At 40.4% G+C, this 20,392-nt stretch overlaps 1 protein-coding gene across 2 annotated transcripts in view; it reads left to right on the top strand.

Moving 5' to 3' along the window:
• The window catches only part of insra (insulin receptor a), a 48,672-nt gene extending 28,453 nt beyond the window's left edge, over window positions 1-20,219 (top strand). For both annotated transcript variants that reach the window (XM_034554670.1, XM_034554671.1), the window contains exons 6-21: window positions 290-504; window positions 1,963-2,089; window positions 2,722-2,975; window positions 5,742-5,909; window positions 10,198-10,396; window positions 10,617-10,897; window positions 11,792-11,931; window positions 12,456-12,615; window positions 13,749-13,848; window positions 13,952-14,019; window positions 14,839-15,068; window positions 15,327-15,437; window positions 16,230-16,389; window positions 16,906-17,035; window positions 17,597-17,731; window positions 18,616-20,219. In XM_034554670.1, the coding sequence (XP_034410561.1) occupies window positions 290-504; window positions 1,963-2,089; window positions 2,722-2,975; window positions 5,742-5,909; window positions 10,198-10,396; window positions 10,617-10,897; window positions 11,792-11,931; window positions 12,456-12,615; window positions 13,749-13,848; window positions 13,952-14,019; window positions 14,839-15,068; window positions 15,327-15,437; window positions 16,230-16,389; window positions 16,906-17,035; window positions 17,597-17,731; window positions 18,616-18,973 (2,836 nt within the window). In that variant the 3' untranslated portion in view covers window positions 18,974-20,219. The remainder of the gene's footprint in view (window positions 1-289; window positions 505-1,962; window positions 2,090-2,721; window positions 2,976-5,741; window positions 5,910-10,197; window positions 10,397-10,616; window positions 10,898-11,791; window positions 11,932-12,455; window positions 12,616-13,748; window positions 13,849-13,951; window positions 14,020-14,838; window positions 15,069-15,326; window positions 15,438-16,229; window positions 16,390-16,905; window positions 17,036-17,596; window positions 17,732-18,615) is intronic.
• The last annotated feature ends 173 nt before the right edge of the window (window positions 20,220-20,392 follow it).

The following is a 20,392-nucleotide window of genomic DNA, read 5'->3' as shown; positions in this document are numbered from 1 at the left end:
ATGTCAGAGCCTTCTCCTGTAATTATGAGTTAAAAGCGGAAGGACTGACCTTTTCAAAATGTCTTTCTGTGGTAACTGTTTTTGGTTAGACAAATCATATGTGAGGCTTCATTCGGACGAGGTGGAAGGCGCTTGTAGCACAATGGCCTACACTTAGACACAGTAGAAATGTAGGCTAACCATGCTGGAATACTTTTCTATTGATGTTATTTTTCAATAATGTCCATAGCTATATATCATATGTATCATGAAAAATACGTTTCATGCAATCTTGTGTGTTCTTTTCCAGGAATTACTCATTCTATGCCCTGGACAACCAGAACCTGCGGCAGCTCTGGGATTGGTCCAAACACAAGCTCACCATCCTGCAGGGACGCATGTTTTTCCACTACAACTCCAAACTCTGCATGTCTGAGATCCGCAAAATGGAGGAGGTGACAGGGACCAAGGAGCGACAAGTCAAGAACGACATCGCCTCCAAGACCAACGGAGACCAGGCTTCATGTAAGAACCTCTGCTCTGACGACATGTCAGCGGCTGCAGGAGTTACTTTGTTAACAGAAAACACAAGAGTATCCCCTGGTACAGACGCAAATAGTCATGTTGTTATGATGGTCATTTCCTGTCCCTTTTTATGTTTGCATGCGTCTTCTGACAAACCTTTTCCTGAGAGCAACTAATGGAGCACAGCACAGATAAATGTTCACATGTTAACACACTATTTTTGTCCTTTCCATCTTAAACTACATGTTCAATTCATGTTAAGAGAAAGATTCAGGGGATGACACGATGATCTCTTTCATATGTCTTTGACACATTTCCTTGATTTGTTTGACATAAAGGCAAGGCAAGTTTATTTGTATAGCACATTTCAACAAAGGCAATTCAAAGTGCATCTCATAAAACCATTCAAAGAAAACAAGATTTAAGAACAATTAACTTTAAAACATTAAAAACAGTAAAAAAGCTAAAAATAGAATAAAAGTTGCAGTGCAGTTAAAGAAATAAAATGCAGTAGTGAGATGCAGACATTGATTGATATCCTTGAATCTTGTCAATTAAAGGCAACAGCAAACAGAAAAGTCTTCAATCTGGATTCTCAGCAGACCTGCAGCTTTCAGGGACCTTGTTCCAGAAATGTGGAGGAGAAAAGCTGAACGCTGCTTCTAAAATCAGGACCAGGGGACCAAGATCTGGCGCTGTTATCTTAAATGGGTCTAAAGGAGGGCCCACAGAGTCAGACTTTATCTACTTCTCATGATTGAGTAGGTGGAGGTAGGCGGCTGCTCCAGGACTTAGGTATATTTCATACCAAGCGTCAGTTCGCTCCGGGGGATCGAGCATCAGTTGCCAGCTGTAGTGGCTCGGATGAAGCCGCTAAAAACCCTGGCACCGGAAGTCGCAGCAGACTGGTCCAGCTGGGTATAACCTATGTAACGGCATCAACAGAATATTTATTGATCAAGTGAGGAGTTGAGGCCGTCCCCTGGGATCAATCTACAGTCTTCTGCACCTCAGGCTGAATACGTGCCAACTGCTAACAGAGGGTTCATCTGTCTCTCTGCCGCCTGCAATACTCCCGATGAAGCCGTGTCCTGACGGCGGGGAGAACGAGAAGTGGTTGCGAGTCGTTTTCTAAACAATTAAAACGTACACGGACTATGGGTGTATTATTGACTTTGTTTTCTGGACTGAGGGCAGACTGGATGCTATAATGACTCACTATCACCCTCTTGAGGAACAAGTGGTATTACAAGACGGGACGGGCGGGGCTACTCGGTTAGCATGCCATGCTCATTTTAGTAGATATTTCTGCAACTCAATATACATCTTTGAAATAATGTCAACACTGCAACTTCTCACATTCTGTTGATTAATTTAGTTTAATTTTTGAATGTTTTAAACTAAAATGGCTATATCTTACACATTGCACCTTTTTAACTGATTCTTGTCTTTTCTCAGGTGAAAACCATGTGTTGAAGTTTACCCAGATTCGAACCATGAGCGATAAAATAATGGTCAAATGGGAACCCTTCTGGCCTCCAGACTTCAGAGACCTGCTTGGCTTCATGGTGCTCTACAAAGAAGCGTAAGTAAATCTTCAGCCATCAGTCAGATTTGAATCTCTGCCAGAAAAAATATAGTTTTCAGCTGCTTAAGTACTTAATAGATAAGAAAAAGATGAATAGAGACATCAGTTAGATTAAGTGCATAGTTGTAATGTAATTTTCTGCACCACTGACACATTTAAAACAGAAGTCATATAACATATTGTATAATATCATATTTACTATTTTAACAGTTAACATGCAAACATCTGAAAACGACATCTTCAAATCATGACACCTAAATGACTGAGAAGTAAAATGAGGAATCATTTTGGATTCAACACTATAGCAACAAATGTATCTAGTCACATGTTGAACTAAATGTAAAACACATTGTGCTTGAATTAATTTGAAGAGATTATTCGTTGGTTCTCATTTGTTTTAACCTTTTTTTTTATGTGGCATCCTTATGTTCTAAACATGTAATGTTCTAAAATCTTAAAAATAACCTCCCTTTGAACCAACTTTTCTAACTGGTCAGATAAAAACAATAATAAATTGCTGTAACACATTAAACTTAAAGTCACTATCCACCCTCAACTGAAATACAATTTAGGCCTGCATATAACCATTTTTCCCCCCCGTATTCTGTTATTGTTCTTCCGCACAAAAGACCTTTTCAGAACGTAACCGAGTTTGACGGGCAGGACGCCTGCGGCTCCAACAGCTGGGTGATTGCTGACGTGGACCCTCCACGACGAGCCACAGAGGGGGACAAAGAGCAGTTTGAACCGGGTCATCTCATCCTGCCACTGAAGCCCTGGACGCAGTACGCCATAATGGTGAAAACCCAGCTGTCAGCCTCTGACGAGCACCAGGTCCACGGAGCCAAGAGCGAGATCATCTACGTTCGCACCAATGCCACCAGTAAGACTGAATGAGATTGGTGTTGTTTACTGGTTATTTAGTAAAAGAAATACCCCCTTGATGTAGTTCAAAAGCGTGTATCAAATATTTATGCACAATGTACAATTTGGAATCAGACTGTACATCTGGCGATCCGGTTATTCATTATTATTCTAATTAATAATTAGTATTATTCACATTTGCATACTAATAGATCCTTTTCACCACATTAACTTGTCAAAAGGAGCCATCATATTCTACAACAAAGGTGTTTATGATAAGATTGTATACAAGAGCACAACGTTCTTTATAGTTCAAGCCTCTTGAAAAAAAAAAAAAGACAGCCCGACTTCAAGTCATGGGTCATCAACGGATGATTGAACTCATCGACTTTCAGCTGGCAGCCCTATATAGAAGTGTGAAAGAAACCGCTATCCATCTTCTGATTCAGGAGCGACTCAAGCGTCTATTAAGTTTTTCGCTGTAGAGATTTTAAAGGGCATCACATGTAAACACAAAATAATCAATATTAGCTACAGTTATTCCATTAGTATCTGTCCCACAACTGCAGTTGATGATTTGTTCTGAAGCATTGTCTTTTCAATGGCGTATATCAAAAATGTTCACAGTGGAAAGAAAAAGTAGGAACCTCTAAGCAAAGTCTTACAGGTTATAAAAAGTTAGGTTATGAGTTGTTACATCCCTTTAGAGGGAAAGGACTATTTCTTCTCCTGTGCTAGAACTATTTTTAGGGTCGTTTTGAATCCCTGTTTCTTGTGGTGTTACTATCATTGATTAGTGGACTCAGTGTTGAGTGTGTCGGTCTGGCAGCTGCCAAAATGTCCTTGGCACAAGAACAGGGAAGAGGAGGACAGATGGCAGGATCCACCTGAGGTGCAATCGACCAACAGGGTGCTGTCTCGTGCAAGGTGTCTACGTCAGGCATCGTCATGATGGCCTGTCTAACCGGCTTCCTTTTACACAATGCGCTCTTCCTTCCTGATAAACCGCATCAAACATGACATCTCTCACTCACACGAAACAGTCGGTCGTGTTAAGGTAGGGTTGTTTTCCATCCGTCTGGCAACCTCTTTAAGGTTCCTGGGTGGGTTGCTGTATCGTGTCTAACCAGAATACCTTGTCAGTAGGGCAAAGCTGTCATTACAAATAAGCTGTTACTGTGGAAACTTATTCTGACAATGCAGTCGGACCAGTGTGTTGCCCCGTCATAAGACGCTACAGACGCTAAGCTGCTACATGCAGCTGATGACCTCTTTTTGTACTCTGTGTGGAACAACACATGTTTTCAGCTGCACACATTTGATGCAAAGATTAAAAAGATTAGAAAACACATTTAGATGTATAATAGGACAACAAGAACAATATGTCTCTCCAACAACGATTATGTAACTTCTACATGTAATTCTCACCAACAACAAGTACTTGATGCCAGATTCCCTGAGAATCACACACCAAATCGTGTTATTATGCCTTCTGCTTTAGTGCTGCTAATCTGTGTTCACTAAGTAGAATTGAATTAAGAATAGAAAGATATCGGTCAAATATCTAGTTATTTTCAAAGCCCGAGTATGAATGTAGCTTTACTATTTATAGTTACACTACTTTATGTAAAACAATTAATCCATTTTCTTTAAAATGGTTCAAATACCACACCTGCCAAAATACTGAAAACTAGAACTGAAACTAAACATGCAAACCACAGCTTAACACTTAAAGAATAACTTATATATAATATAATATATAATATAACTACACATTGGAAAACCACAATTACATTGAAATAAAGAAATGCACCAATAAAGAGAAAAAAAACAAAGAGAAAAAACTTAAAGATATCTCCAAAATGTACAAATAACCACAAACAAAACATGGTTATCTCCTATGCTACCTAAAGTTTTGTTAATTTTGTCCTCATTAACTTGAAAAGTATAGACATTCAACACTCATTTTAATCACCCAGATGTATAAGAGCAAAATACAGTAAAAAACCAAACTGCGTATACCCAGAGCAGGCAGCAGCTGTTCACAGCACCAACACACTGCCAAGAAGTGTTCCAATAGTTATACTGTGACATGAAATGCAAATCAGATTGAAACAGAACTTCCCCTCTGCTATATTTGATAAGTCCCAATGATTCATTTCAAGAAATTAGCTAACTGTGACAACAATGTACCGTGAATTCTCACGGCCTTGTTCTTTTTACTGAATGTCTTCAAGACTGATTTTCTTTAGAGAAATAATAATGAGAATCCTTTTTAGGGATGAGAGAACAGAGAGTCACTAAAGTGCAGTATCATGATTAGTCAAATCACCTATGTATATTAATACATAATATTCTGAATTGCTTTGCTCTAAAATCAGCTCATGGTTTGATATGCTGGCAGTATTCTTTAACAAAATGGTTGGGGCATTTTATGACAAAAACAATCTGCTTGTCAACATTTTCCGGCTGCAGTTTAGACCCATGACCAGTCAATCAGTTCATGACCAGGTAATTTAAATGCCTTTGCTGACATTTAACACCAGAGTGGCTTTATGTGACATGAATACAAGTATATATAAAGTTAAATAGTATATATTTGTATTCATTATGAAAAGTACTTTTCAATAGCTTTATTGTGTGGACCCCATTTCTCACACATCTTGTATTTATACAATGGGTTTTTATGTTTTTGTTGTCACTCTTAAACAACTAGCTGCTGTTCAGGGGCATATAAAGGCTTGTTTACTCATCAAACCTCTGTATTTCTGTGATTTCTCCACAGAACCGTCTGTCCCGCTGGACCCCATTTCCTCGTCCAACTCGTCCTCCCAGATCATCCTCAAGTGGAAACCTCCCAATGACCCCAACGGCAACATCACTCACTACCTGGTCTTCTGCCAGCGCCAGCCGGAAGCCAGCGAGCTCTACAAGTTTGACTACTGTCAGAAGGGTGAGCCATATCGTTTGTGGTTGTCCTGTTGTTGTGTCTGCTTCTGTGTTTGGGGTTTGATGTGTCTGACTGTCTGAGAGCGAGGGAGAGAGAGAATATCTTTTGCCATTTTTACATTGGTAGAAGAGCTCCTCTCTTCTCAAGGAAAGCTCTTTACTTCTTCTGATTCTCCATGGTGGGTAATTCACGTCAAGATTTTATTATTGATTTTCCAAAAAAATATATATCGACCCACATTATATACAAAAGCAGACAAGCTGAAAAACGACCACACCATAACAATCCTATATAAGAATATATATATATATATATATATATATATATATATATATAACCAAACCCAAAACTAACAAGTTCAACGTCATTATTTTGATACATGTTTAGCTTACTTCATAAAATGTTATTAGGTCTGACATATAATGTTGGTTATAATAATAATAATAATACTTTTTTTATATAGCGCTTTTCTAGACACTCAAAGACGCTTTACATAAGGCATAAAACTAAATAGAAAGACAAGGAGCAAACAAAAACAAATGAAATTCAAATTTAAAAAAATTAAACTGGAGAAGCTATGTGGAATGAGTCATGTAGTGGAGGGTAGGGTGTTCCAGAGGGGGGGGTGCAGCAGCTGAGAAGGCCCTGTCACCCCAGGTCCGGCGCTTGGTCCTGATGGTCTTCAGAGTGTTTGCACCGGCGGACCTGAAGCAACGGGTTGGGGCTTGGAGGGGGAGGAGGTCTGAAAGGTAGGGAGGGGCCATGTTGTATAGGGCTTTCTAGGTGGTGAGTAATATCTTTAAAGTCTATTCTGAATTTGACCCGGAGCCAGTGAAGGTTGCGCAGAACCGGGCTGATGTGTTCATAGCGGCGGGTGGAGGTGAGCAGTCGAGCGGCAGAGTTCTGAACATACTGAAGTTTATTAAGGATTTTATTGGGAGAGCCAAAGAGGATGCTGTTGCAGTAGTCAAGTATGGAGGTTATGAGGGATGAGAATTTCAGTGGTGGTAGAGGACCGGGAGGGCTGGAGGCATGAGAAGGTCTGGGCTGAGCGGGTGAGGGAGTTAGGGTCGTTGATGAGTATTTCAGATTTATTGCAGTTGAGTTTGAGAAATATAACTCTTAAAACAAACATTAAAATCATCAGAACTGAGCCCCGTTCCTCGTACCTGGCTAACTGAGTTAGCCGGATAATTTTCAGGATAAGTCAGGCTTTTCGGTTCCACAAAGCTAGTTTGGCAAAATCACCACAGCAACACATCCAAAAACTTGAACCTGCTCCAGCGCAGGCTAACTTAAGTTAGCTGGATAAGCTGGCCACGTCCCTGTAAAAAATGGCAGCTCCCTTTTCAGAGATCCCATTGATGAAGGAGTGATATTAGTTAGATTAGCGTTTCATAGGGAGAGAGTTCTAAGATCCGTTGAGATCACCAAGATCCGTTATTACGTGATGATGACTTCCTGTACGAGCGCTATCGATTCTGCCCACAAGGAAGCATTTATTAAAGACCTTCTCGAGCCGTACATTGAACACCACATGCCGCACACGGGCATTGACTGTCTCACAGACTGTATGCAGAGCCTTGTGGTACATTGTTGTACAGAACATCGGGAAAGCCGCTACATGCCGTGCTTTTCGTAAAGTTTATTTGGCGCTTAAGAAACTTATGGATGTGCTCATTACATTCCCTGGCCATGTCATGTCTGAGTAAATGCAATCAAATGGGGCTTTTATGGAATTGCAGGTAATTGAGTTATTCAATATTTCACCATTTAATTCAAATGCATTCCTATCACTATTCATTATGGAGCTTATCATTGTGCTGGAGTGCCAGCTCCTCGGCAGGAGTAACATCTGGAATCTTAGGTCCTCCCCCCTTCTTGACCATATCAGCCCTCTTTTTGTTTGCTAACATGGGAAGGTCATGACACTGACGAGCTGTTCAATACATTACCATGGCACATATTGTATTGACTCAACATTCTGAATAATGTGTTTTTGCTTAGTTCTTACCTCTTGATGGTTGGTTTGCAACTACATGGGGGTTGAAAGTTTCACTCATAATTATATGACAGTGGTATTAGTACACCATATCGTATCATTATTGAAGAAAATTATTAAGGTGGACTCATGGGAAGAATAGAGAGAATCACACAATTTATTTTCACTGTTTCAATTGATTGAAATTTGATTTTGAATAATAGATACATACATACTGATCAGCCCACACACATATTCAAACTAATTATATATGGTCATCTACACACACGTGTGTGTGTACTGTAGTGTCACGGGCTGTCGCTAGGACAGGCTAGCCTGGGGCGGTGCAAAGAGAGAGATGAACACAGGCACGTCCGAGGGTATTTAACAAAAAGTCCAGGTTTATTTCCCATCCCACCAGCAAGGTAACATCCAAAAACAACAAAGTATCAAAAAAAGGTCCAGTTAGATAACACAAAACATCCCGGAGGAGAAAGTGGTTAATTAACCAAACAAAAACTCAATCCTGGTGAATCCAAGCTACGAGGTCCTCTCCCTTGTTGTCCTCTTCCAGGTGCTCGTGGGTTCACCTTCCGCTCTCCTTTCTCCTTCCCAGGTGCTCTCCCTTAAGTCTCCCAGCCCTGCCTCAATCAGGTGCCTTAAGCAGCTGCAGCTGGGTGAGCGGTGAGGCAGGCTGGGAGATGTAGTTTTTGCACTGGTGGCCACTCTGTAGCGCCCCTCCACTACCTGTCCCCTTGTGATGCCACAGTACATACACATATATAGTACATGATACATAAGCACATACAGTACATATATCCTCATAAGTATCTATTAATTATTATCAATTAGATACTCTTTGGGCTTGTTTTTATTCTGAAAGAGTTGAGAGAATTATTTTCGCTAGCGAGATCTCATTGGATGATGCATTCCATTAAGCCGACTGCCAGCACCATTTAAAGAAATATAATCGGATTGATTGGGGTGATGAGGCATTTAAAATTAGCCGATACATTTTCCCAACACTTAAGCTGCGTTCAGACCAAAAGCGTTGCAAATTTTTTGCGGAAGTAGATTTCATACAAAGTCAATGCACAAATGCGAATGGATGCGAAGAAAGCAAATTTTCATCCAGACGTAGTCGGTGAAATTCCCCGGACTGTGTGAGCCTACGGGTGATGTTTATGTATAAATATATATGATATTAATGTTAAGAACCCAAACACAAGGGCGTTTGATGTTCCGACGTTTGTGGTATTTCCACAACAAGTATAAAGCAGAAATAGTGGTCCTCTCCAGCACGAATGAAGCAAATAAACCACAAATAGTCGGGCGAGTAAACTCACACGAGTAAAGCGTTGTGAGTATTCGTGTGAATGCAGCATTACGCATGCAATTGTCTGCGATATGTTGCCATGCTTCTTGTCTAGCCCTCGCAGTTAGATTTTGCCATGATTATCGCCTGGAATTCCTCATATGTGTTCATGATCATCTCCTGCTCTTCCTTTGAGTTTATTTGGCTTTGTACTGTAGAAAATCATGGTTTTGGTGATCAACACTTCCCCCTTCTTGAAGTAGGACGGGCATGCGCAATTATCCTGAGAACTGAAGTCTTGTTCGAATTAACAAGATTGTTTGAGCACGGATCAGCCTTTGAGAAACCGAGATAGCCTGATTTCAATCATCGGGTTAATTTAATAGGACATTTGATTGACTTAGTTGAACCACGTATGAGGAACCGGGCCTTGGAGTTAAAGAATGACCAAATGACAACAGCAATATATCTAAGTTGCATTATGCAAAGTTTGTCAGCACATGTGCAGCATAGCGCCCCCTTTGAATTGAACCGAGTACTACTCTGACCCACTGAGCAAGAAAATCAAGTGTGGTTAAGGTGAGGATTATGTAGCTTAAACTACATGAAACCTGGCATTGGGACAATCAGGATTTTCCTCTCACTCCGGCTCGGGTTCAGGCAAAGTTCAGACATATTTCTTGGTTGAGTTATTCTTGTCACAGCCTCATTTAACGTGGATGCCATCAGTGCCACAACCGAGCCCAACCTTTCCTCTTTTGATCTCCTACAACTCCCACACAGCCGGAGAGATGGGAGTCTGCGGGAAAGCTGTGTCACTGGTAATTTATCTCAGCCAGAGAGGGTGAGGACCTGGAGGTGACAATGACAGTCGTGCTGTTCACGCGTGTATGTGTGTGGGAGGAGTCTGTGTACATGGATATTTGTGCATAACACTTGAGTTATTTGTCTGTGTTTATTGCACCAATTCTGACTTAATGTTTTTATTTCACCAGGAATGAAGTTGCCGTCGCGAGTGCCCACTCAGGTGGACAGTGACGAGGAGCAGAAGTGGAACCAGACGGAGGAGCAGGGCCAAGGGACACGATGCTGCGGCTGCCCCAAAACCGACAAGGAGCTCAAGAAGGAGAAAGAGGACTCAGAGTACCGCAAAACCTTCGAGGATTACCTCCACAATGAAGTCTTTGAGATCAAGTAAGACGACTGACAACAGAGTTGTCTTTTGATGAATTAAAGGTATAATGTGTAGCAAAATGTCTAACTAGCTCCAACTCCTGCTCCCTGCAATTCTGGGATTTCATCGTTTCAATTCCTGTTACATCTTCTCTATCATCTAAATGTCTGGAACCGTTTTTCAAATTTGTATGTTTTGTGCATCATGTAAGTAACTTAAAATTTGCCTTGCCATTATTAGACGCACGAGACAGCGGCGTTCTGTGATGGGCATTGCCAACTGGACACACCCCTTCCTCACCACCGCCCCCAGCCCGCCCCAGGGCACAGGCGTCCCAGAGGACGAGGAAACCTTTGAAAGCACAAAGATCGTGGTATACGTCCATGCCAAGGAGTCCACTGTCATCTCGAGCCTGCGCCACTTCACCAGCTACCAGATTGAGGTCCATGCCTGCAACCACCCGACCGACCCGGCCCGCTGCAGCATGGCCGCATATGTCAGCGCCCGCACAATGCCTGAAGGTAAGGAGGCACAGCTCTCCGTCACTGTTTCAAAGGAAGCGGCGAATGTAGGTCTGAGTAATAAAATCACACCTCCATCAAGAGGGTCCGAGCTGCTTCAGCATGGAAGAGATGGTGATTGATCTGCTGTAGCTCCTACAATCATGGTAAAGGAATAAAAAAACTTGGTGGTAATCTTAGAGTCCGATCTGTTTGTTTGGCAACACACAATTTGTTTATTTTGTTCATTGGTGAGATGGTTTTATACTGTGGGTCACAATTCCTCAAATCTTTTGTTGAAAATCCCAGTGTAGTTGGGCACTTGAGCAAAACCAAAAAGTCTACCCAATAAAGACATCACAATGTTTTAACAATCGTCAAGAGTTGAGAAGTGGGCCACAGAGGTCTGGTAAACTCACTTCTTTCTCACTCAACACCTCCAGATCTATTTCTTCTCACTTGCGGTCTTCAGCCCCCTGTTTCAAGTCTGTATCAGATTTCACACAGCTCCCTCTGGTGCCACAAAGGACTTTACACAACTTTGTTTTCATATACGCAGTAGTGCTCCCTTTAACTGGTTTAAACATAAAGTTCATCCCTCATTGTCTTCATAACTATATGTCTGTGTTCCACCCAAACATCCTGTTTTAACAAGAATAGTGTCTAATTATGGAAGTAGTGAAACAATAATGATGTTTGATTACAATCATTGGACTTTTGTTAATAATGCCTGCCATGTTTGCATTAGTTTGCCAGAGGACAGATTAAAGACAGACAGGAAGCTCAGAGAGAGCGAAATAAAGAGAGAGAGACCATTAAGGCAAATAGACGGCCCAACTTCTCATCTTCTATTTACTCCAAAAGAACCTGAGTTCTAATAGAAATACAATTCATGAAACCATTTGTTCTCCACAGACAAAGCTGATGACGTCAGCGGTCTCATCAGTTACGAGGTGACAGAACATTTAGTGCACATCACATGGCAAGAACCGGTGTCCCCTAATGGTATGATCATCCTGTATGAGGTCAACTACAAGAGACTGGGAGACACGGAGGTGAATAAACACACACAAACACACCTGTCATGCCTTTATTTATTTCGTCTTTGTAGTGATTTGAGTTCACATAACTCAGAAAGCACTTCCTATATTTCTCATTAAACACAATATCTCAAGGTACCAATGAAAGACAATGTAACTGCAAATCAGATTAAATTTATCCATTTTGAAACTACTCATGCAACACAAACAAATCAGAGCGGCAATACCTATTAGTTGACTTGCATTTTGAAATTTAGTCTTGTGGTCTCACTAATGTTTATGGTTGATAAACTAAATAGAGAAGTCATTTTAGCGTTGCACCATGTTTTAGTTGCTATGGAAACACTTCTACCAAACTGATGCTGTAACCTGTTATTTACTGTGGAAACGCTAAAAGACATCAGTGTAAATATTAAATAAAAAACATGAAACTACATCCAATACAATGATTCAAAAAGGTATTTTAAACTTTGCAATGATGAAGCAGCCGTTTCCTGTTTATTGTCCACTGCTTGAACCTCAGCATTGTTCTTCTGCAGGAGCTTCACTACTGCGTGTCGAGGAACACGTATAAAGTGGCCCGTGGCTGCAAACTGAAAGTGATGCATCCTGGAAACTATACAGTGAGGATCCGGGCCACCTCGCTGGCCGGGAATGGATCCTGGACCGAGCCCACATACTTCTACGTCCAGGACGCAAGTAAGTCTCCATCTGCCATGAAGGCAAACTAAGACTTGAGCTGTCCCACATACTAATGATAGTTTATTAAGTCGTACACAAAAATACCAACACACCACCATTTTATACAAACAGGGAATGAAACCGTTCCTGTCACGTCAGACGTCAATCAAACTGCAACTTCGGAAAGCCACTTAAGCCAATTAAACTTCACAAAGAGACATCAAAATGTTTTTCCTAAAGGTCTGTTCAGACCAAACACAAAGCAGATGTTCACATAACATTACTCACAGAAATATGTAAGAGGGGAACGTAAGTGCTAACCATAGACATCCGATAGCGGGAATTTTTAGACATTTTGTCTATTCGCGTCATAGTATTGACTTTGTATGTAATCAGTGTGAAAACTCTGCTTTGCGTTTTTTCCCTAACACACCTAAAGATTGAGTTATTAAGAGCTGTTTCACAACCACTTATCATTTATTAAGATAAATCCAGTTCTTAGCAGCTCCTCCATTTCCTTTGTACAATGCAAATTAGCTAGATTAGTTTCCACTCACACAAAAATTGACCTGGAAGAGTTCATACATACTCAAAACCTGCTGAGAATTTGGACACAACTGCATCACAATTTACCTCCCAACAATGTCACAATACACATAGACCATACATACTTCACAAGCTGTGAGTGTGAGACGTACAATTCTGTTTGAATAAAAAGTAATAAAATACAAAATATAACCAGTTATAACTAATAAGATTATCTAAATAATAGATCATATATAATCAAGTTGCAATATATTAGTCCCCAATAAATAATAATAACATATAAAACTACTACTACTGCTACTACTACTTGTTAAATATTTTTGATTTAGGATTGAATAAATGTATTTTTGTACCAGTTTAGCCTTGAACAGTGGCAGGATTATACATTTGTTGCAAATATGCTTTTATTTATCCACATAATTGCTGATGTCTTCTTTTCAAAATTGGGATTAGCTGCTGTCAAAACATTTATAATCCAACCACATTATCACAAGATCAAAAGATGCTACCAGTTGTATTTGAAGCAGATTATCTTTACATGTTGATCCTTACTCCAGTTTAATGTGTGAAATGTGACTCACGGTCTGGCCGGATGTGTTGAACAGGCGATCCTCTCTACGTCCTGAAGATCGTCGTCGGGCCTGTCATCTGCTTTGTCTTGCTGCTGTTTGTGGCTGGTGCAGGATTCTTCATGTTCAAGAAGAAGTATGCAATTATCACATCTTGTTCAATACTGGAACCAATGTTCCTTAATCATGTTATATTTTGTCAGTGTTACAACTAAATACATTTCTCCTTTTCCCTATAGTCAAACTCAAGGGCCTAGTGGTCCCATCTATGCCTCTTCTAACCCAGAGTATCTCAGTGCTAATGATGGTAAGCAAACAGTTTAACTCATTTAATCAATAATATTTATATATATATTTTCTTTTAACTTAAAGTTCCAGTAAAAATAGTTGGAGCGTCTTTAACTTCTTTCACAGTGAAATGGAATACAGTTGCAAAAAGGATTTCCTTTGCATTTGATTGGACCACTACAAAGTGGGTGGGCTTACTTACCGAGCCACAGAGTTATTAGACTGTTGGTCTCACACACACACACACACACACACACACACACACACACACACACACACACACACACACACACACACACACACCCTCCAGCGACCAAACTCCCCACTTGTCAACCAGCAAAAAAACACTGGTCATTTTGTGCCATCCGGCAGGTGTTCATCTGCCTGTATTACTCGTGCTGCAGTGACACAGAGGCGATTGAGAATCTGCAAAGTTTCCCTTGAATGAATTAGACCTCAGCCTGTTTGTAAATGAACACAACTTTTTTACCCACTTATATTCAAACACACATTTCTTCCCACTGAAGAATCTGGTTATTCCCAGACTCCAGCAGTGATCTTTTTTCTGAATCTTTGTGAATGAAGAAAGATATCCTGTTTTATCCTATTATTGTCATATCTCATATTATGTGCACATGACAAAGTCTGATTGGATTTATACAAATAAACATTTTCTCTGTGCTTCCTCAGTAAAAAAACAAACAAAATAAAAAAAGCCCAAAATCTCTTCAAGCTGCAGAACATTATCCAAACTACCCGGCTTTCTTATGTGCAAGTGAGCTCAGTTCTTTTTCCTTATAAGCCGCATGTGTAATGTTTCTGTAAAATGTGCCTGCAGTGTATGAGGAGGACGAGTGGGAGGTGGCCAGAGACAAGATCAACATTTTGAGGGAACTGGGTCAGGGTTCTTTCGGCATGGTCTACGAGGGCATCGCCAAGGGCATCATCAAGGGCGAGGGGGATTCACACGTAGCGGTGAAGACTGTGAACGAGTCGGCCAGCCTGAGAGAGAGAATTGAGTTCCTGAACGAGGCCTCGGTCATGAAGGCCTTCAGCTGCCACCATGTGGTAAGTAGAGACATCTTCTGAAACTCCTTGTACATAATCATTGTGATTTTGTTTTGTTCACTGACTAAAAAATGCTGAGTAGGGATGCTTTAGCTGTCAGTAATACACAGTACCGATCTAGAATGAAGACTAAATGTCCCATCATGTGCAAATACCGTAACTGTCCTACATTAGGAGGGACAGCAGCCTCATTTCGCCGTCAGATAATGCATAATGTAATCCAACCAGACCACTTTAAAATGAAACTTTGTCTCCCAGGTGCGTCTGCTGGGTGTTGTGTCTAAAGGCCAGCCCACCCTGGTTGTGATGGAGCTGATGACCCACGGAGACCTGAAGAGCTTCCTGCGCTCTCTGCGACCTGACGCTGAGGTACACAAGAACAGCGCTCGCCTCTGAATCACAAACACAATCTGAATGACGCTCATATTTGTTTTTAAGTTCGGTGAACTTGCAACAGTAAACATGCAGAAGTCTCTTATCTTCTGTCACCGTTCTACTTTTCACTTCTGTTTTCTATATAGATAAAATACTTTGACGTCTGATCTTGGAAGGTGCTCTATAAATACACTTGACTTAACTTACTCGCCATGAAAAAACGCTTGATTATAATTAAGTTAAAACAAAAAAGTAGATGGCACATTTCACTCCATCCTTTGTTTTCCTCCCAGACATTTTAAATCACATGTACAAAATGTAATTTAGATAGATGAGGAACTGTGTGTCTTAATATGGATCTATTTGTGTGGCGCTATCACAATAACTGAAACTGCTGCACCTTTTAAATCACCATTGGACAATAGTAAATTCCACTTTGAGATTACTTTTGATATGTGTACAGATAACTTGTATGTAGGTTGATGTTCCATCTAAGTGTGTAAATGTACAGATGGCACTTGGATTAGACGAGGAGTAGGAGGAGGACTGAGCTCTTGTATATTGACAGAGAACTTTAGCAGTCAGCACTTAAATCGACTGAAAACCTCATACAGTCGCGTGTGGACATGAAGAGCAGGCTCCAGTCAAGTGTGATAAAACAAGTTTTAAAAATTGACGATAAAATGCCTGATTATTTATTTTTTTGCTGTCTTAGAATTAATATTTTTTAACTATCAAACTCTGTGTTTTCTTTAATTAATTTTGTATCTGTCTTGTGTCCCCCAGAACAACCCCGGGCGTCCACCTCCCACTCTGAAGGAGATAATCCAAATGGCCGCTGAGATTGCAGACGGCATGGCTTACCTTAACGCCAAGAAGTTTGTCCACAGAGACCTGGCAGCCAGAAACTGCATGGTAGCTACCGATCTTACCGTCAAAATAGGAGGTAAGTTTTAGCACAATGGGCACAAAAGAGTTTTTTTAACAACAACGGCATTACATTACATTTAATTTAGCTGACGATTCAGGGTTAGGTGTCTTGCTCAAGTACACATCGACTAGGGCTTGCGGAGGCGGGGATTGAACGCGCCGATCCTCTGATTGAAAGACGGACCTATTAACCACTGACCCACAGTTGCCCCACACACAGACAACAATGCATGCTGCTGCTGGCATCACTATGGCCGCGGATTGAATTTGAAATTTGTTTTAACCCACACACGTGACCCAATTTGAAGATAGACGTTGATTTATTACTGTTACTGTAGTTTGTAAACTGTCTTCTTGTCCTGTCGAGAGCAAACCGTAAAAAAGGCTTGTGATTTTTTTGAGAAGAAATTTGTGGACGGCCATAATCAATTCCGGCATCACTAATTGAGAATGCTTGCAAGGCGAGGCACGTCGAGCTAGTTAATCATCTGTGTAGGTTTGACCGCAACTAATTAAAATCTTTTCCTCCCAGACTTCGGTATGACCAGAGACATTTACGAGACCGACTACTACAGGAAGGGAGGGAAGGGCCTGCTGCCCGTCAGGTGGATGGCACCCGAGTCCCTGAAGGACGGAGTCTTCACTGCACATTCAGACTGCTGGTCAGTGACACCTCTGATTTATTTATTTTGCGTAGACGTAGATGCTCTATATGGCATAACATGTTGTTGAGTGACTGCTGGTGTCAAGCTGTGTCTGAAACAGGAGAATTAAATGTTCAGAAATCAGGATTTGCGGAGGACATTCATAAAAGATACTACAGGTCCACCAGTAGTACTTTACTCTTTATAAAATACTTTTTTTTCCTACTTACTAATAAAAAATATATTTTACATAATTGCATTACCCTTTTTAATTTTCTTTTGTCAACAAACGACATACTTATTTTCCAAGATAATTAATTTCCTGTCTAGTTCATTATTCGATTTTTCCCCATAGACCAGAATAAAAATTGCTAAACACAAGAATTAAGAACATGAGTGTGGGGTTTACCTGTTTTTATCCAGTGTTGTTTACCAGCATTGCAGCCACGGTCTCTGCCCTCTGTGTACCTGCTCACTGCATCAAGTGTTTACAGACACATTTACTCTGCCAGGTGTCTCATTGGCGTGTCCTCATTTCCCCGTGTCTCTGTTGTTGTCTCTCGTCCACTTGTTTGCTAGGTCATTTGGGGTTGTGCTGTGGGAAGTCAGCACGCTGGCCGAGCAGCCGTACCAGGGCCTGTCCAATGAGCAGGTGCTCAAGTTCGTCATGGACGGGGGCTACCTGGACCGGCCAGACAACTGCGCCGACAGAATGTGAGTGCAAGAGTAGGGCTGAGGTGGGATAGGGAGAAAAAGTTGTATTGTAATAATTACATTATTTCAGGCTACTTGATACAAGTGAGTTAGTTGTTATTGCTTAAAATCACAAACTTCCAGCTGTAATAAAGCTGTATTTGTTATATCATTTATCAATAGGAAACTAATCTGCAACTTTTTAGATACTTTATTTAGTTAATTCTTTTTCAAGTAAAAAAATCCCCCAAAGATTCTGTGGTTCAAGCTTAAAAAATGGTTGAGGATGTGTTGCTTCTCTCTCTTTTTATCACATATCATTTATATTACATATTCTCAAACTGAATATCTGTTTAGATATAGATTAAAGATTAAAGACAAATGAAGACCTTATCTTATATTCTGGATAAATACATAGGACAGTTTGCTCAGTTTTCTGGCATTTCTTTTTGCTAAACAGTTTAATCAATAATGAAAATAATAGTTTCATATTCTGTACAACAGACAGGAAAAAAAGAAGAAACCTGACGCATATAGACATAAACTCTAGTGACAACAGTAAAATCACAAAATAAAGAAACAACGTGACAACAAAGATTGATAGTATTTATAATACATTTATTTCTGATTATTTAGAGATAGATGGTATAATAGGTAAATATTAAGTATGCCAAAGGATGAGGCGGATGATGTTATGCATTTTTCTTATAAAAAAACAACATGAAAACCAATAATGTGAGTCAGTCCCGTCTGTGGCACTCAGCTGAGTGGATATTTGTGTAGTTTAAAACAAGACAACAACGTTAACAAGAATAAGTATGTTATGAAAGGAACCAATAACTCTGATAATCAAACTAAAATTCATCCTCTAACTGTGATCTCGCTCTCCCTGTGTCCTCTCCCAGACATAATCTGACGCAGATGTGTTGGCAGTACAACCCCAAGATGCGTCCCGCATTCCAGGAGATCATCGAGATGCTCCGCGAGGACCTGCATCCTTGCTTCCGGGAGGTCTCCTTCTTCTACAGTGAGGACAACAAGCCGCCCGAGACCGAAGACTTTGACCTGGACATGGAAAACATGGAGAGCATCCCGCTGGACCCGTCATCCTACTCCCAGAGGGAACAGTGTTCAGACAGGGACGAGGCCTCGTCTATGGGCCTGAGGGGCAGTTACGAGGAGCACCACATCCCGTTCACTCACATGAACGGGGGAAAGACCAACGGACGAATACTGGCCCTACCGCGGTCCAGCCCCTCCTAACATACTGCACACATCCCGCACAAACATGTCATTGCTATAGATTTGAATATATTTTTGTTTTTTGTTGTCATTTTATATAGATCACACTTTTAGCACTCTCTCTACAGGAGCCCCTCAGTGCATATCTCAGGACGTATTGTTCTCCTCAGATGCCACAAACACACACTACAGCAAGTCCACACATGGACACACTTTTTGTATTTAAGGACAAAACCTCCCACGTCTCTCTTGTTCATGATTGTAGTTTATATACTGTGTATATATTGCCAGGTTTGTGCGAGACTGGGTGGATAAATGGATTCAACTGTGAAACAAACTCTTGACAAACAAGAAGGCTGCTAAACCCACTCTCCCTCCCCGTGTCCAGACTTTGTCCTTCTCCCCTAATTCAACAAGAGGCTTCATCCCCGAGTTGCTAAATTTTGAAAAAAAAGTGCCCTTCTATTATGTTTGTGGTCTACTTTAATTGTCATGGAACTGTGTCGGAATCTACACACAAGCGGATGACGAGCTGAAAATGGTAGACTTTGGAAAATGTTGGATGGTCAAAGATGGTCCATCCTTGAACAAACTCTTATCCACTGGAGAAGCTGATTGAAGTGGCTTACCTCCTCACACTCTGCAGTATTCCAAAATGGCACACAGGATAAACACAGAACTTGTGTTGGGTTATATTTGTTTTAATTTATTTCCGTGTCTTTCTTTCTTTTCTTTTCCCTTTTTTTCTTTTCTTTTTCTTTTTGTTGAGTTTTCAGCTGAAGGATATTTAAACTGTTTTCAAAAACATGTTGGTGAATGAACTCCTCAGATTGACCAATAGCTGCTTCTTTGGTATATTTTAGTGGGTATAGAAGATTAAAAAGATATATATATATATAATATATATATATGAATATATATATATATAAATATTTATATATAATATATATATATATATATATATATATAAATAAATAAATATATTGTTGATGTTTTTGTACATAGTTGATATGTTATCATTCTTGAGGTATTTACAGTCATAGAAAATGTTTTTACATGTTAGTCTCTTATGTTTATTTTTTCTAATCCAGAAAATCATACTAATTAGCTTTTTTTGGACTCATGATCAACCAACAGCACTTGGTCTTTTTTGCTACGCGATGCCCGGTAGAAGGAGAATTTGGCGTCTTCAGCTTAAGATGTCTGCCCATCATATCAAGATCAAATAAAAAAGGCTGTAAATAATGCAGCAATGTGCATTCATGAAGAGGCTCCCGCTGTGCTTTTGTTATTTTCCATTCTCTCAATACCTGTGTTTTTCAAGTTGAGATTGTTGTGCGTGTTTGTGAAGGTAAGTTGTGCTTTTATCTATCAGTAGAGTATGAAGAGGTTTCCAACTGAGCCAGAAAATATGATGCACACACACTCAAAACTCAATTT

Source organism: Cyclopterus lumpus, chromosome 17 (assembly GCF_009769545.1).
Source record: "Cyclopterus lumpus isolate fCycLum1 chromosome 17, fCycLum1.pri, whole genome shotgun sequence".
Taxonomy (NCBI): Eukaryota; Metazoa; Chordata; class Actinopteri; order Perciformes; family Cyclopteridae; genus Cyclopterus; species Cyclopterus lumpus.
Note: the sequence above shows the minus strand (reverse complement) of the source record. Positions and strands in the feature narration are given on the sequence as shown.